Here is a 14375-nt window from a genome sequence, read left to right as displayed (position 1 = left end):
AGAAAGCCTGAAAATACTATCTGCGCTATAGTGTGTTCAAGGAAATTTCTCTTCACTTACATCTAACTAGGGATGTGCTAGCATTTCAGTTGAAAACTAAACAATGAATCTTACCTTTTCCTCTTCTAATCTCTGCTTTCGTTTCTCATCTACTGCTGCTCGCCTTTTTTCTTCCTTTATCCTTTGTTCTTCGAACTTCTTTTTGCGTTCTTCTAAGTGTTTCTCATAGTACTGTCGAGCTCTTTCTTCTTTTTCTAACCATACAGATTCTCTTGCAGCTGCAAGTCAAAAATAAAAATGATCCCCAGGTCAGAAATTAAGCGCTTTCCTCCTGGAGCAGCCTAATTTCTACATCTCCTCCTCTCATATTTTGCTGAATGACCTTTAATGCAAAAAACTTGATATCATTAATAGTGTGGCCTCTAGCTTCCCAGTTTCAACTAATGGGGCTATTTTGATATTTCTACTAATACAGCTATAGTGTTCATTCATGTATGCTTTGTTTTTACAAGGGCACTGAAGTGTTACAAGCGGAGGAATGTCGAAGATGTAAATCTTTGTGTGTCCGATGATGTATGAGTGCTGAGATAACTACAGAATGTGGGCAGACGCTGCACCTTCTGCAGGGCTTATGGCCAATACCTGGAATCAGGTATTGGTCTCATCTCAGGGAATGCTGAGGTCACCAGTTATCTCTTAGGACTTATTAACCATCTTTATGAAGAGTTTCACCCAAGGCAGTGTACAGCAGGTACAATTCAACATAAAGCTTACAATTTTATTAAAGCATTAACAGTAGTAAAAAGACTAAATACAACAAATGAGTTAAACTACCGTATTTGCCGGCGTATAAGACGACTGGGCGTATAAGACGACCCCCCAACTTTTACAGTTAAAATATAGAGTTTGTTATATACTCGCCGTATAAGACTACCCCTTCTTCCGCACACCTTCTGCACAACAAATAAAACTTAAAAGAACATCAGAATTTATTTCAACAATTTTAATTCAAATGTTTATGACATGCAGGTACTTAGCAGGAAAACTGTTACAAGGCTGTATATCATCAAACATGTACGGTAAACATTAAACTTAATTCACTAAAGCTGAATAGAACAATAAACCCATGGGAGCTGCCTTGCTATTTGTTTTCTAAACTGTTAACCAAACTGAAACTGTCAATGATAGAAGGAAGATAACACAGAGGGAGAGAGCAAGTGCCGGGCAAGTCCCTAGCAAGTTTGTTGGCATGACAGTTTCCCTTTAAAAGCCTTCAAAAGCCTCCTGTTCGTCATCTGATTCTAAAAGTTAATCAATGACATCTTGTGGTACAGTTGCAAGGCAGTCATCATATGGATCTGGTAATTCCGTATCAGATGGTGTGGCCTCAGCTTCTTCTTCATCGTTCCACAAGTAGTCGTCCTCCATACCATCTAATGAATTTGATATGCCACACTTCTTGAAAGACTTGATTACTGTTTGTGCATCAATGTCATTCCAGGCTTTTATGACAAATTGGCACAAAACGTTCAACTGTGGAGCACGCATGTTTCCTCCTTTTGTGTAAGACTTTTCGCCGCTAACCATCCATTCATTCCACTGTTCTCGAATGCGATCTTTAAACGGCTTGTTTAGGCACACATCCAGTGGCTGAACCAATGATGTCAATCCTGCAGGAATAACTGCCACATCTGTCTTTAGTCTTGCAAGCCTTTCCTTGGTGGTGGGAGTTAAATGAGCCCTGAACATATCCCACACAAGTAGACTTCGTTTTGCAATTAGACCACCTGGTCGTCTGCTCCATACATTATCCAGCCATAGTTTTACACCCTCTTCATCCATCCAGCCTTTTTCATTCACATGTACAAAACAACCAGCAGGGAACTTGAGTTTTGGCATTGTTTTCCTTTTAAAAATAATCATTGGTTTCAGTTTGTTGCCATCAGCTGTGCATGCTAGTACCACTGTAAAACTGGACTTCTCATGTCCTGTTTTAATCAAAATAGTTTTTTCACCTTTTTGATGGACAGTTTTATTTCCAATCATATCAAAATTCATTGGAGTTTCATCCATATTTCCAATACTACTTAATGCGTAGCCATGTTTAGTGCGCAGTTTTATTATGTAGCGATGGAAACTCTCCACTTTGTTATCCAGATCTGCAGGTAATTTTTGGGCAATTTTTGTCTTCTGCCTTAGTACCATATTATGCCTTGCCATGAATCTACTACACCAGGATATAGTGGCCTTAAAATTGTTGCTGTGATCTGGGTTAGATTTGGCCCACTGAAGTGCAAACAATCGTATTTTGTTTCGTGTCACTACATTACCGTTTTGGCGATGCTCATTCACCATGTCTGCCACATGTTTCTCAAGTTCTGGCCAGTGTGCGGTGCCTCTTCTTAATGCACACTTACCCCTGGGCATACTCTTCAATGCTTTTTCATTTGATTTCCAGTCCCGAACCATCTTTTCAGTTACTCCATAATGTCTTGCAGCAGCACAATTATTATGTTCCATGGCAAAGTTTACAACTTTAAGTTTAAAACTTGCTTCATATTTCGTTCTTTTTGCTGGGGCCATAATAGAGTTGATAAGGGTTTGACTGCTGGACATTTTCTATACTGTACTGTACAATGGTGAAGTACCGTACTGTGGTTGGCTGTATACAAACCTGATTTGATTGGTGCCCTCCCTGTCTCCATCTCACTAGCAGCAGTCTGGTCCACCCTTATCCATATATGGATAGTACCATACCATACGGTACTTTATCAGTACTATAGTTGCACTATGTATTTTATTACACACTGCCTTTAATGTAAACTGTAAAATTGCAGGACATCAATGGGACAGGAGTGCCAGCCCTACACAGCCATACACAGCGGCACGCCTCCTGCTCGCCCCCGCAACTTCCTTAAGGGCTAGACTCCACACACGGCCGCATGTGCGAGAGACGTAGTAAAGAGAAAAGGGGTGGGGCCAGAGCGCCGCTGCTTCCCGCTGCGCAGGATGAAGGAGCTGGCACCCTTGTCACACTGATGTCCCGCCATGGCCCCGCTGATGTCCCGGCAGGTTTACTAGTACCGTAAGCACCGTAAGGAGGTAAGGAAGGAGATGTTAGGGCATGTAAAGTAAGGGCATGTAAACAGTACCCGGCGTATAAGACGACCCCCGACTTTGGGGAGGATTTTAAGGTACTGAAAAGTCGTCTTATACGCCGGCAAATACGGTAAATATAACAAATGAGGTAAACAAAAAAATCAGCAAATTGAAATTTAGTAATAGGACTACCATGAAAGTTTCAAAAATATACTTAACAGCACTGAAATTTAAATGATAGAAATAATACAATGTCAGAATAATTTGTTTTGAGACCAGAGTCTAAGAAGTGAAGAAGATAGTCCAGAACAGATGGAAGTGGACATGGGACTGGATCAAGAGAATGCATTGCAGACCAAGAAGAGAAGAATCTCATCCATTTGAAGTGGTAATGTTGCTGAGTGGAAGGCTTCCTAGATGCTTCTAAGAGAGTGCAGCCAAGAGGCAAAAAGCATTTACTTGTTCAGTAAAAGATACCACGCTGTTAGTGCTAACAAGTGAGGTTTGGGATTCAGGAGGGACCCGTTGTTCTGCATTGGGAGTGCTGCGAACAGCTGGAGCTTGCACAATTTCTTGGGCAAGAGTACGAAAAGGAGCGGGAACCAGATTGATGTAGCTAGTGCGGCACTTTGAGGATCATGGTGTCTTATCCTGGTGAAGTTTGAATAGAGAGGTACTGGAACTGATAAGAGGTACTGGAGGAAACGTGTAGAGGAATCTGTCTTCCTAAAGAATGAGAAAGGTATCGGTTATCAGGCAATTGGGAATACAGAGTCTGGGACAGACCAGCAAAAGTTGGTTGTTAAGCCAAAAAGCAGAGAGATCTGTCTCTGGTGTTCCCCAGTTGGAGAAAATCTGCCCTAAAACTGTTGTGTTGAGAGACCATTTGTGGGGTTAAAAAAAAGTCTGCTCTATTTATCTACTAATACATTCTTCTTCTAAAGCAGAGGAGGAGAGCATGGAAGGTTAAGCAGGTCTAGGACAGATATCACCAGTCCCTTTATTGGTAAACCTGCTGAATTTACAATAGAATCAATCTGGACAGCAGTAGACTCCCTGCACAAATAATGTGTTGGAACCATTCCTTTGGTTCATGTGCAAACTCAGAGATTGGATAAAATTGAGAAAGAGATGGAAGCCCACGGGGAAAAAGTTAAACACTTTGACCAACGGGTTCAAGGGTTACAGTCCTCTTAAGCCTCTTTAATCTAAGATAGACTACTGTTTGCAAGGAAAGCTGAGAATTTTGAAAATTACACCAAATTGTTGAACCTTAGGATTCTAAACTTTCCTAAATTGCTGACAATGTCTACTAAGGACTTACTCTACAGATTTTTGAGGAAAGTATTTAAATACCCAGAAGATGGACTTCCTTCTCTTCATAAAATAAATTTTTGCCAGTATAAAAAAAATCGGCTTCATCCCCTGATTCCTCAAGTCCATTGAATGTTACAAGAATTTTTGAAACCTTGGGGGATGAAGTCATAACTTGTTCGACACTTCTGGTGAATTTTGTTTTTCAGCAAGATAAAGACTCACTCACTGCTTAGGCTTTTTTTTAGGCTAAAAGAGGTGATTTTTTTGGATAGCAAGATTTCCATGTTTACAGACATCTCAAAATCAACACAAACCAGGAAAAAACGGTTTCTAGAAATGAAACAGTTTGTGATTTCTTTGGGAGCAAAATTCCAATTAAGATATCCATGTAAATGTTTGATCCTTTTAGATCAAACTTCATATATTTTTTATGAGCCCTCCCAATTACAATATTTTCTTGAAGGAAAGGGAGTACCGGTATTAATGTCTAGTCCCTCTAAAGAGAAGTAAAAGCTATTGATACTAGTTTAAAAGGTCTTTGAATTAATTAGAAGATGTAACACTCACCACTTTCTTTTTTGTTTATTGTTAACTAACAGCCTATTTTACAAAGTCGCATAGCAACAGCCCTGAAGCCCTTTAAATCTCTATGGGCTTCGGGGCCATTACCACGTAGCAGCTGCTAGTGTGGCTTTGTAAAACAGGCCCTAAATCACTCTCTCTGATGTGTGACTTGCCATCTTTAAATGAGGATTATGTAAGAGTCTGAATATTATTTAAAGATTCAGGGATATTTTATTTTTAGTTGTATTATGTGACAAAGCCTCTTTTTCATTATAATACATTCTTCTTCCCTGCTAGGTAAACTGCCCTGAGAAGTATCTCATGAGCGTTGCCCAAGACCAAAGCTGGATTGCTTCCATACAAAGAGGGTGAGAGCACGTGCTTCCTTGTTTGTTCAGAAAAAATATGGCGACTTGATTGTCTATGCGAACTAGGACTACTTGGCAAAGAAGTCGGTCTTGAAATGTTTTGAGAGTGCTGCCTACTGCAAGAGGTTCTAGGAGATTGATATGGAGGGTTTGTTTTTGGTGAAACCATACTCCTTTGTGTGTGGAGGCCATATAGATAAGCATCACATTGTAACATCAAAGCATCTGTGGTTAGAATTTTTTGGTGGTGGGGATGGAGTTGAAAGGGAGGGGATGGAAGTTGATAAAAGACCACAAAGTAAGGTTGTGAGGCCCGATTCACCATTGGAGGGAATGACAGAGGTCCAACTAGACTTGGATTGGAGCAGACAGATGTCTTGTGGCTTGAAACCATTGAGTTAACAGGGTCCATTGTGGGATTCTGAGATGAAGATGTATAAATGGGGTGATGTGTAATGTGGATGCAATGTGTCCCAGAGGGCACAACATCTGAGGTGCTGTTATGTATGGAAAGATGGAAAAGATTTGACACAGGTGAAGTAGATTGTCTACTCTCTGCTGTAGTAGAAAAGCTCAACCTTTAGTAGTGTCTAAGAAAGCTTCTATGAAATCTAGTGTCTGAGTTGAGCATAAATATGACTTCTGGTAGTTGACAGCAAACCTAGCAGTTCTAGTAGATGAACTGTTGAGTTGATGGCATACTGAGCTGTTTGTGATGATGAAATTTTGATCAACCAGTCGTCCAAGCAGGGAAATGCAGGAAACCCTCATGAGCAAAAGGCTGCTGCAACTACTACTAGGCATTTTGTGAATACATGAGAGACTGAAGCTATTTCAAAGGGTAAGACTTTGTATTGGAAGTGTTACGATCCAATGTGAAAGTGAAGATACTGTCTGTGAGCAGATAGGATGGATGAGTGCAGGCCTTTTTGATTAGGGGGGTATGGGGGTCTGGGTGGCTGAGGTAGGAGGAAGTGAGCTTCCATCCTGCCGATTTTTTAAAAAACTGTCCAAAGGCTCCACATCAAGTAAATAGAAGTGGTAAATTTTCATGAATTGCCTACAATGGAGCAGTAGTCTGGTCCCAGATACTTGGAGGCTGGTGCGACCTCCTCAAATATAAAGAGTAAGTAGCCTTCTGGGGCTGTTTCAAGGACATGGCACGTGTCAATGCCTCTGAAGAGGGCCAATGCTTCTTTAGAACATAAGAACATAAGCAATGCCTCTGCTGGGTCAGACCTGAGGTCCATCTTGCCCAGCAGTCCGCTCATGCGGCGGCCCAACAGGTTCAGGACCTGAGCAGTAATCCTCTATTTATACCCTTCTATTCCTTTTCCAGCAGAAAAATGTCCAATCCTCTCTTAAATCCCAGTACTGTATTCTGCTCTATAACGTCCTCTGGAAGCGCATTCCAAGTGTCCACCACACGTTGGGTAAAGAAGAACTTCCTGGCATTTGTATTGAATCTGTCCCCTTTCAACTTTTCCGAATGGCCTCTTGTTCTTTTATTTTTTGAAAGTTTGAAGAATCTGTCCCTCATGATCTTATAAGTCTCTATCATATCCCCTCTAAGTCTCCTCTTCTCCAGTGAAAAGAGACCCAGTTTCTCCAATCTCTCAGCGTATGAAAGGTTTTCCATCCCTTTTATCAGACGTGTCGCTCTTCTCTGAACTCTCTCGAGTAACGCCATATCCTTCTTAAGGTATGGCGACCAAAACTGGACACAGTATTCCAGGTGTGGGCGCACCATCGCCCGATACAGCGGCAGGATAACTTCTTTCGTCCTGGCTGTAATACCCTTCTTGATTATACCTAGCATTCTATTCGCTCTCTTAGCGGCCGCTGCGCACTGTGCAGTCGGCTTCATTGACCTGTCCACCATTACCCCCAAGTCCCTCTCTTGGGTACTCTCATTCAATGACATCCCTCCCATCGTATAGTTGTACCTCGGGTTTCTGCTTCCCACATGCAATACTTTACATTTCTCAACGTTGAACTTCATTTGCCATTTTGTCGCCCATTCTCCTAGTTTGTTCAAGTCCCTTTGCAATTCCTCACAGTCCTCTTTAGTCCGAGCTCCCCTAAATAGTTTGGTGTCATCTGCAAATTTTATCATCTCACACTTCGTCCCTGTTTCTAGATCATTTATGAATATATTAAATAACAGCGGCCCGAGCACCGAGCCCTGCGGAACACCACTCGTGACCCTCCTCCAGTCAGAGTAGTGTCCCTTCAACCCTACCCTTTGTTTCCTACCTGCCAACCAGTTTCTGATCCATCTATGTACGTCTCCGTCCACCCCATGGTTCTTCAGTTTCCGGAGTAATCGTTCATGGGGCACCTTGTCAAAGGCTTTTTGGAAATCAAGGTATATGATGTCTATGGGGTCCATCAGTTTTGTTTGTTTGTCCATCTGTTTGTTAATTCCTTCGAAGAAGTGTAGTAAGTTGGTTAGGCATGATCTCCCCCTGCAGAAACCATGTTGGCTGGTTATAAGAAGTTCGTTTCTTTCCAAGTGATCATCGATGCTTTCTTTTATCAGTGCTTCCGCCATTTTTCTGGGAACCGAGGTCAGACTCACTGGTCTGTAGTTTCCCGGGTCACCTCTTGATCCCTTTTTAAAGATGGGCGTGATGTTGGCCGTCTTCCAATCCTCCGGGATCACGCCTGTTTTCAGGGATAGATTGTATATTTGCTGCAGTAGTTCTGCTATCTCCTCCTTTAGTTCCTTCAGAACCTTTGGATGGATTCCGTCCGGACCTGGAGATTTGTCTATTTTTAGTTTATCTATCTGCCAGCGCACATCTTCAAGGCTCACTTCCATGAATGTTAATTTTTCTGCTTGATTTCCATTGAAGAATTGTTCAGGTTCCGGTATGTTGGTTGTGTCTTCGTTTGTAAATACAGACGAAAAAAACATATTCAGTCTTTCCGCGACTTCTTTCTCCTCCTTTACTACTCCCTTCCTGACTCCATCATTCAGCGGTCCCACCTCCTCCCTAGCTGGCTGTTTCCCTTTAACATATCTTTGTCTCAGCTTGACTCATAGCATTCACAGCTCTCATGGCCTTCAAAAAAGATGAAGAAGCAGCTGAATCCAGCTTTCTTGGAGGGTAACAAAGGAGTGATGATTTCCCTCAATGTCTTCTACTGATGCTAGACTTCAACAAAATCAATGACCTCTTGATATCAATGTATCCCCAGGAATTAGTGCAACTTCAAGATCCCTCAGATCCAATGCCTAATATGGTTAAGATACTGGATCAGATCTGGATAATTGAGGAGCCTTTATCCTTGCTCTTCATTGTCACAAAGTCCCTTTCTTGTCATCTGAAGACAGAGATGACAATCAGAAGATTTACGATCAAGCCCTGTGCAGTGCAAGCACCATATCGGATACTGTCAAACCAAAGTGCCTGCATTTTTTTCCTGGGCCATATCCCCCACAAAATATAGCCAAAAGAAAATCAAATAACTATTTTGATACACACTGTTCCAGCCAAGGCATCAAGCAGCAAGGGTTGAGAGCAACAGGCAAAACTTAAAATCTGGCTGAAAAACCTACTAAGGAGATCAAAAGGAAATGAAGGTCCCGCAATATGTGAAAAGAAAGTTTTAACTTAAAGTTAGACATAAAAAATACATACTGCAGTGAGAACTGACTATTCAGATCTGTAGAAAACAACGCTGAAAGAAGTTCTGCACAACAGCACAAAGTGGGAAGTACTTTAGCACGGGCAGTTGGTCTACCATAAACTAGAAATTCAGCTAAGTTGTATAAGCTTTTTCTATATGGATTCTGCCAGATGACATCACTCAGATATAAGAATTTGCTATCCTATTCACAATCAGAAAATTAATTTATAGCATTTTTACTGCATTAAAAAGTCTGGTTTCAATTAAATAAGGATTTTAATTTCTCAGGTTCTAGAAAGTTTTCTCAGTATTTAAGTACATAGTGTGGTATAAGATGCAAAACCACAAACTGTGCTAGAACAGTCAAATCAAGAATATGTTCATAATATGATATGTTAAATTAACAAGATCTCGGTCATACGGTAGTAATTATCAAAATCAAACAGAGGGCAATAACTTCCTGACTGACTTACCCAGCTGCTTGCCCAATTCTAATCGTCGTTCCCTGGCAAGCTTTTGTCGTTCATCAACCCTGAGTACAGGATGAAGTTCTGTGTGTGAACAAAAAATAAAAAATATCAGTTTTTAAAAAATGCAGTTCTAAACAGACCCTTGCACCACTATTGAGTATTCTGAAATAAGGACTGTGGTAGCAGAGCAGACTAGGATTCATGCTGCCTTGGCAAAAATCATGTATACATGAGTGATCCAGGGCATACCTTTCTAAGTCTGACAGAAGCATAAACCCCCAAATTCTATGTATAACGTTCAAAATTGAATGCACAAATTTGGGCGTGTGCCAAAATTGGGCACACAATTCAATTGCTTAACGAGTCAATTAACACTGGGTACTATCAATTAATGATGCTAATTGGTCATAATTGAAATTTACGTTTACATCTTTATAGTCGCTATTCTATAAAAATGTGTGTGTAAATTTTCTAGAAAGAGGGCATGGGCAAGTCAACGGTATTTCAAGGACTTGTGCACAGTGTTATAGAATTTAGGAAATCCATGCCAGGATATATGCTAGAACTCAGTTGGTGTAAATCAGTGGTCTCAAACTCAAACCCTTTGCAGGGCCACATTTTGGATTTGTAGGTACTTGGAGGGCCTCAGAAAAATGACAATTTTGCATGAGGTAAAACTCTATAGTTTATAAATCTTTCCTTTTGGCTAAGTTTTTAATAATAATATTGTTATTTATAGTTAAAGAGACATATGATCAAGAAACTGTTTTATTTTACTTTTGGGATTATGATAAACATACCGAGGGCCTCAAAATAGTACCTGGCGGGCCGCATGTGGCCCCCGGGCCGCGACTTTGAGACCACTGGTGTAAATCCTTGTGCTCAAAATTAGGCACAGATTTCAGCCCTAAGCCCTATTCTATAAATAGTGTCAAACTTGGATTGCCATTTATAGAATAGAGCTTAGAGTGAACTTTTGGGGTACCCAAATTTGGGTGTCATTTACAGAACTAAGCCCTAAAAATAATGGAAATATTTTCCTTAAAAAAAAGTACTAAGATATTTATAAAAACAAAGATTCAGTGGTGAGAAGAGAGGAATAAGGAAGATTATTATTATATTATCTGGTCACCAAGTAGATAACTGTAAATGCAGTACTTTTTATTTTTGCCTTTATTAAGGGAGGATTGGGTAGTTACCTTGATAATCTTTCTAGTACTGTATTTTTCGCTCCATAAGACGCACTTTTTCCACCCCCAAAAAGGGGGTGGAAATAAGGCCGCGTCTTATGGAGCGAATACCCACCCACCCCGTTACCTTATTTAGTTCCTCCGGGTGTCCTGCCCTTTCTTCCGGCTGACTCCCGAACTACGGTAACTGCAGCAGCATCAGAGCGGGTAAAAGGCAGACGTGAGCTTTTGCACTTCTGCCTTGTCCTGCATCGCTGCTAAATGGCTGCCTCAGTTCCTCCAGCGGTCCTGCCCTTCCCTCCAGCAACTCCCAAACTAACTGTAGCAGCAGAGCAAAAAGCTTGCGCCTGCCTTTTACCCGCTTTGATGCTGCTGCAGCTAGTTCGGGAGTCAGCCAAAGGGAAAGACCGCCGGAGAAACTAAAATAAGGTATGGGGGGGTAGGACCTGTCTGCCTGCTTGCCTGCCTCAGAGGAAGGGGTGTCCTGCCTGCCTGCTTGCCTAGGGGTGGGGGGGCCCTGCCTGTCACTAGGCCACTAGGCCTGCCTGCCTGTTACTAGGTCACTAGGCCTTCCTGCCACTAGGCCTGCCTGCCTGTCACTAGGCCTGCCTGTCACTAAGGCCACTAGGCCTGCCTGTCACTAAGCCTGCCTACCACTAGACCACCAGAGGGGGAACAGGGTACAGAGCCTGGCAGGGGGGGGGGACAGGGTGCAGAGCTTGGCAGGGAGAATTTGGTTCAGAATGTTTTTTTTCTTGTTTTCCTCCTCTAAATCTAGGGTGCATCTTATGGTCAGGTGCGTCTTATGGAGCGAAAAATACGGTAAATAGGCACTCATTCTTGAATCTGAGGGTTGTGTATCTCTGATTGCAAGATCTAATGTAGAGAGCCTCATTTACATTTTTTTTGCTCTGCTTCCCCTCACTCTGGGCTGTGCTGTATCTCCTCAGTTCGTATTAAAGCAAATGGACAGCCCTAAAGAGTAGACATAAGAGGGAGAGGCAAGGGGACTCTCCCTGAGAAAACAAGTCTGTTCTGCTCATATAACAGCATTTAACACAAAGCATTCAATAACATTTTTAACATACATGAGGTGGAATGAACAAGACATCTACCTGGGTGCAACCTGCACTAACAGTCTTGGGTTCAACAAAGTACACACTTGTCATTTCTGAACGAAGGGTCTGACCTATTCCTGACCTTGCTGGATAGAGGAAGAACCAAGACCTCTGGCAATAGAGACATGCCTGAGACAGAAAACAGGCTAATGTACATCTGTCAGGGTGGGGCTTCAAGAATGATGTGCCTATTTACTAGAAAGAAGATTATCAGGGTAAGTATCTAATCTTCCCTTCTAGTGTCTAGTGAACCTGTGGGATGTACCAAAGCAGTCTGAGTCTAGGGTGGGACAGATGAGCCTGTTGAAAGTACTGAGGATCCAAACACAGTATCTGTTTTGTCTACTATATACACCCAGTAAAACTTTATGAAAGTATGGAGAGTGGACTATGGTGGTTGCCCTGAACATTTCTTCATGAGAAACTGGTCTAGACTCTGCCCAAGACAACGCTACACTCCAAGTGGAGTGCACTTTCAACAAGACAGGGGACTCTTTTCCACTCTCGATATAAGCTGAAGACATGGCTAAGCAAATCCATCTGGAGATGGATGACTTGGAAGCTGGCAGTCCCCAGCGACTAGTACCCATCTGTTCAAAGTGATGATCTGACAAGCAAAACTCATTTGTCATCTCTAGATAATGGAGACGAACTCTCCCAACCTCCAGAAACTTCAGAACCTTGTCACTCCTGTTCGATCCCACAGGAGAACACAGGTTTCAATTTTAATGAAAATTTGAAATACTGCCTATCAGTCTTCTAAGCGGTTTGTACATAATAAAGATAGTAAAATAGGCTAACATACATTAAAACATACTGGACCTACTGGAACGTTAGGATTAAGGTAAAGAAGTATATTATAAAATAGGAAAGAGAGCCATATAGGGGCCATATAGAGTCAAAGACATCGGTAACTGGACATCTTGGTTTATGTGAAAGCTTGAAGCTCCCTTTGGCAAAAAGGAAGGAACTGTACATAATAAAACTCCAGCCTCCGAAAATCGGAAAAAGCACAGTTACTTACCGTAACAGGTGTTATCCAGGGACAACAGGCAGATATTCTCACATGTGGGTGACGTCATCCACGGAGCCCCGGTATGCACAGCTTGAAAAGTGCATCGCCACTTTAAGATCTTAATAAAGTTAATAAACTGCCTGCACCACACATGCTCAAGTGCTTTCCCGCCTGACGCAGGCTCGTGGCTCCTCAGTTCTGTAAGCAAGCTAAGAAGCCAACCAGGGGAGTTGGGTGGGTTGTGATAATATCTGCCTGCTATCCCTGGATAACACCTGTTACAGTAAGTAACTGTGCTTTATCTCAGGACAAGCAGACAGCATATTCTCACACATGGGACTCTCTAGCTTACTAGAATGGGTTGGAAGGAGTGCTGGCCATTAAGAAAATAAACTGTGCAATACTGCTTGGCTGTAGTGACCATCCTGTTTGGAAGAAGATTCCAGACATAAGTGAGATATATTAACTGAGGACCAAGTAGCAGCTTTACAGATTTAAGCAATAGAAGTAGAGTGTAGGAAAGCAATTGAAGCTGCCATAGCTCAGACTTTGTGGGCTGTGACACGACTCCCTAGTTGCAGCCCAGCCTGAGCATAACAAAAGGCGATAGAAGCCGCTAACTATGTAGAAATAATACTCAGACACAGGACTTCCCAACATAGTAGAGTGAAAGGACACAAAAAGTTGAGGAGATGTTCTATGTTGAGTTCTCTGCAAGTAGGAAGCCCAGGCTAATTTGTAGTCCAATGTATGAAGAGCCATTTCTTCAGGATGAGAATGAGGCTTAGAAAAGAATACTGGAAGTAGAATAGAGTGATTGAGATGAAATTCAGTGATGACTTTTGGGTGGAACTTCTGATGGGTGCAAATCACAACTATGTCAGGATGAAACACTGTGAATGGTGGATCCACCAGCAGTGCTGGAAGTTCACTTACTCCTCAAGCAGAGGTAAGGGAGAAGAGAGAGACCACTTTCCAAGTGAGGTATTGAAAATGAGTCTAAGACATTGGTTCAAAAGAAGGCTTCCTAAGCCTAGAAAGAACAACATGGAGTGCTCAAACTATTGAAGGAGGTTTGTCATTGAAAAGTCCTGTCATGAATCTGGCCAGAAAAGGATGAGCAGGTAGAAGTTTACCATGAACCGGGCTATGAAAAAGAAAGATAGCACTGAGATGAATTCTAATCGAAGTTGTATTGAGACCTGAAATGGAGAATATAGAAGAGAATCCAATACTGAAGATACAGAGGTGGATTGAGCATCATGATGATGAAGAATACACCAGGTGGAAAACTGTTTCCATTTCTGCTGGTAACAGTGCTTTGTAGACAGTTTTCTGGGCTCTTCTAAGATAATTCTGACAGGATGAGAAAGATGAACCTCAGCTAATGTCAGCCCGAGAAGTTCCAATCAGGTGTAAAGACTGAAGATTGGTATGCAGAAGAGATCCATGACTCTGTGTTAGAAGAGATGGATGAAACCTGAAGAGGCACTGGTACCCTGATATTGAGTTGAAGTAGAAGAGAGCTACTGGGCTACTGAGGAGATATAAGAATCACAATGGCCGACTCCTGTATGAGCTTGACAAGTGTCGTGAGG

At 41.9% G+C, this 14375-nt stretch overlaps 1 protein-coding gene across 7 annotated transcripts in view; it reads right to left on the bottom strand.

Moving 5' to 3' along the window:
- Positions 1-14375, bottom strand: part of MAP7 (microtubule associated protein 7) — a 243559-nt gene that overhangs the window by 121526 nt on the left and 107658 nt on the right. For all 7 annotated transcript variants that reach the window (XM_033937512.1, XM_033937511.1, XM_033937509.1 and 4 more), the window contains exons 3-4: positions 9458-9535; positions 115-278 (exon numbers count right to left, since the gene is read on the bottom strand). In XM_033937512.1, the coding sequence (XP_033793403.1) occupies positions 115-278; positions 9458-9535 (242 nt within the window). The remainder of the gene's footprint in view (positions 1-114; positions 279-9457; positions 9536-14375) is intronic.

The sequence above is a fragment of the Geotrypetes seraphini genome, chromosome 3 (assembly GCF_902459505.1).
Source record: "Geotrypetes seraphini chromosome 3, aGeoSer1.1, whole genome shotgun sequence".
NCBI classification, from domain to species: Eukaryota; Metazoa; Chordata; class Amphibia; order Gymnophiona; family Dermophiidae; genus Geotrypetes; species Geotrypetes seraphini.
This window is presented reverse-complemented; position numbering and strand designations above follow the sequence as displayed.